A 3,679-nucleotide genomic window follows, 5' to 3' on the forward strand; every position below is an offset into this window, starting at 1 on the left:
AATAAGCCACGGGACACTCCAGGGAACAAAGGCGGTTTGTTCCAGAAAACTCAATCTCCAGAAAAAACGAATTCCATCAAAGCTGGTGGAGGGTGGAACGTGTCACACTGTCCCGAGTCATCAGAGTAAAGTCTTCATCAGCAGCTACTAGAGACGGCTGGGCTCTTTGGGCAGCCACAGCCAGACACACGCTGGACCCAGTCCATCAACAACCAGGCTGCTGGGTGCTGTCCTGCGGACACAGTGAGGCAGCCCTGCAGACACGGCCGCCATTCCCTGCCCATGGCTGCACCTGCCCGTCTTACAGCTCTCAGGTCACAGGAGCACCACAGACAGACTTTCCACAGACCTTATTCCCACTGAGAGGATATGCTGAGGATGGGATCAGGAGGCACACCCAGCCCCCGAGTGGAGGCCGGCACCCTGGCAGGCGGGGCCGGGTGAGTCGCTCACCTGGTAGGTGTCCCACAGGCGGACGGTGCAGCGCAGGGGGACCTCCCGCATCAGCAGGTTGTTCATCCAGCGGAAGGCAAACTGCAGGTACTTGACCTCGTGCTGCTCTAGGTGGCGGTGCACGCGCTCTGTGGGAGACAGACACAGGCCCCAGCCGTTAGGTGCACGCGCTCTGTGGGGGTCTGCCAGCAGCCAGAGAGAGCCTGGCCCCCAGCCCAGCCCCCAGCCTGCCTCCCCACCCACTCTAGACACCATGGAGCCCTCAGCCACCCTCTAGGAATCAAAGAACTAGTTTCTGTTCCCAGGAGACTTTGGGGCTCCGGGGACCATCAAGGATAAAGAATGATGCCGCTGCTGATGGTGGCGGCCGCCCCAGGGCTCCGTCTCTCCCAGCTGTTAGGGGTCCTCTCTCCTGGGTCTGACAAACGCCTCCACTAAAGCACTCACCCCCGAGCACTGGACCTAAGAACCCGTGTCCACCCCATGGGTGTGAGCTGGTCGGAGCAGGGGCCGCAGCAGAGTCGCCCATTTCTCCAGCCCCCAGCACACAGACACACTCGACCAGGTGCCTGGAGTCAATCTGACTCCTGGCGCCCACATGTGTCAAGCAGAACCGTGCTGCACTGAGTTTTCAGTGGCTGACTTTTCAGAATTTTGACCAAGCCTTTCTCCCAGGCACCGCTGAGTAAACTGGAACCTCCAGCCTTTTGGTTAGCGGCCGAGCGCTTAACTGTCTGTGTCACCCAGAGACCCCTAGAGGCTCAATACATGTCTGTAGATGACTGAATGCACGTAGGGAGCACACTGTAACTGCCCAGAAGCAAGAAGCCGAAGCTCCGCCCCCTCCCTGCCCGTCGCTCTGAACACAGCAGCTCTGAGTCGCTGTCTATTCTCCAACAATGAGATGGGCCCTGTGCTTTGCCTACAAGATTTACAGAGTTATTTCCACCCTGAAATGATCTGCAGCTACAAAAGGACGTGCAGGGCAGGTCCCCAGGCCCTGAGGTGGCCCATCACCCAGCATGACCCTTGCCTGTCCCCCAGAGCACCCACAGAATGAGGTGGCACTCTGGTCGGTGCGACTCCCAGGCTGAGCACCTGAAAACGCACGGCTCAGCAGACAACGGCACCGTGTGGACGGGGCTCCTGTACGCGAGGCTGAGCAGCCATGCAGATGCAGCTGGTCCTGGGGAAGGGGAGTGAGCTGGAGCGAGGAAGACGGACTGCAGGGGAAGAGCAAGGCCCGGAAGCAAAGGGCCTCCAAGGCCCACTCCGAGGGCAGCCGCACACCCGGGCAGGCGCGCCAGGCCGCCAGACACACCGCCTGCGGTTCTGCTCGGACGTCAGGCCACAGCTCTGACAGAGAACATCGGGAGCCCACACGTGCACTGTGCAGCAGGGCCCTGCTGGGTCAGCGACTCCGGGGTCCTGATGACCTGTCCACAGGCTTCCACAGCACCTGGCATGTCACCCTTTGGGACATTCATCCTCACCACCACCTCGTGCTCACCCTCCCCCGGAACCACTGCTCAGGTAGCTGAGGAGATAACCAGCCCAGCAGGCACAGGAGGAGCTGGAACCAGGCCCTAAGCCTGGACACTAGGCAGACACAGGTGTAAGACTTGCGGGCCGGTCCTCCCCTCCAGGACACCTAGCTGGGTCCTGGTGTGTGGGAATGCCCGGTGTGCAGGTGCATGACGGGCTCCATGAGGCCGGCAGCCTGACGTTCTTACAGGAACTCTGCAGCGCGGCTGCTGGGAGACTGCCCACACGAGCTGTGGCCACGAAGCAGCTGCCGTGGCCCTGCCAGCCCAGCTGTGCCACCAGCCTATTGACGCAGGAGGCCATCATACTATGAATTGGGACAGCACACAAGCATTGTTATACCACAAGGCAGGCGACACCCTTCTAAGAGAAACTGACAAGCAAACAGCCCAGAAAGACTAAACACGCACTTTTGAGCCATCTGTCTTTGAAGGAGCCTCATCCACCGAATGCGAATTAACCCTGCTCTCCTCTGGGCCCTTGAGTTCCACTGGGGCCTGTGCAAGGCCAGCATCCAGGCCCCACTCCCAGACTCAGTGGGGCCTGGGAGTGGAAGAGGCCCCAGGTCCCCATGTGACTCTGAGGTGCCCGTGGCAGGCAGCATGACCACCAGTGAGCGGCACTGACCTCCCACCTGGCAGCTCCCCAAGGGGCTGCACTTTTGCATCCTGACCTGGGGACCCTCATCCTGGTCTGTGGGGACAGGCACCCACACGGCGCACTTGGGGCAGAAGAGGACCCAGACGGGCCCAGGACTGCCCTCCCTCTCCTCGCACAGGGCTCTCCGAATGAGGCCATTCTGACAGGGGGGACAGGGTGCAGACACGCCCCATGTCTCTGGTAATCAGCTCCTGGCACAGCCTCCTCACAGAACAGCTGGAAAGGCACAGGGCCACTACTAGTCACCAGAAAACCCAGGGCAGCACCCACCCCGAGAGGACAATGCCAAGTTCCTCCCAGAACCAGGCTCTCCATGTACCGAGGCCCCCTGGGAAAGTAAAGGCACTGGAAGACGGAGCAGGGTCCCTGTCCCCAGGAGCTCAGCCACTCATGCAGGGGGCACACCAGGAGATGCGAACTGGCTCCTCCAAAGCTATGTTTCAGATGGGCAGCCACTGGGGAACCCACAGACGGGTCCTCAAAAATGGAACACAGAACCACCACGGGACCCAGCAATTCCCTTCCTGGGTTGGCGCTGGGAAGGAAAAGCAGGACTCCAAGCAGAAATCTGCACTTGGCGGTCACTGCAGCACTTCTCACAACAGCCAGGAGGTGGCAACCACCTAACTGTCCCTCAGCGGGTGAGGGGTAATGACGGGCTGTCCCCCACACGCTGGCAAAGGGGACCGTCCCAACCTGACTCTTGGCCTGGCCTGTGCGCATGCTGGGGGAACAGAGAGCCGCCGTCTGGCCTGGGCACCCTTACCCTTTCCTGGAGCTTTCGTATGTGACCAAGCAGAGACTTTTAAGACACTCGCTTGCCTTCATGTTCTTTTGAAAGTGTGGTTTTGCTTGCTTGCTGGCAACAGGTGTTCCAGGCGGTGGTGGTTCAGTCTGTGGGTCAGCTCGGCTGGGCCTGGCTGAGTGGCTGGGCAGCTGGACGCAGTGTTCCCCGTGATGAGACCGGCCATCACCTCCACGGTGGGATCTACTGGAGCAGCTGGGTAGCTGCCTTAGGGAC

The 3,679-nt window shown here is 60.6% G+C and overlaps 1 protein-coding gene across 1 annotated transcript in view; it reads right to left on the bottom strand.

Annotated features, from left to right (window-relative positions):
- TBC1D22A (TBC1 domain family member 22A) overlaps positions 1 to 3,679 on the bottom strand; it is a 390,269-nt gene that overhangs the window by 55,114 nt on the left and 331,476 nt on the right. Inside the window, exon 11 of the mRNA XM_042783023.1 lies at positions 454 to 581. Coding sequence (XP_042638957.1) covers positions 454 to 581 — 128 coding nt within the window. The remainder of the gene's footprint in view (positions 1 to 453; positions 582 to 3,679) is intronic.

The sequence above is a fragment of the Orycteropus afer genome, unplaced genomic scaffold (genome assembly GCF_000298275.1).
Source record: "Orycteropus afer afer isolate SDZICR_OR568_19922 unplaced genomic scaffold, OryAfe1.0 scaffold00587, whole genome shotgun sequence".
In the NCBI taxonomy this organism is placed as follows: Eukaryota; Metazoa; Chordata; class Mammalia; order Tubulidentata; family Orycteropodidae; genus Orycteropus; species Orycteropus afer.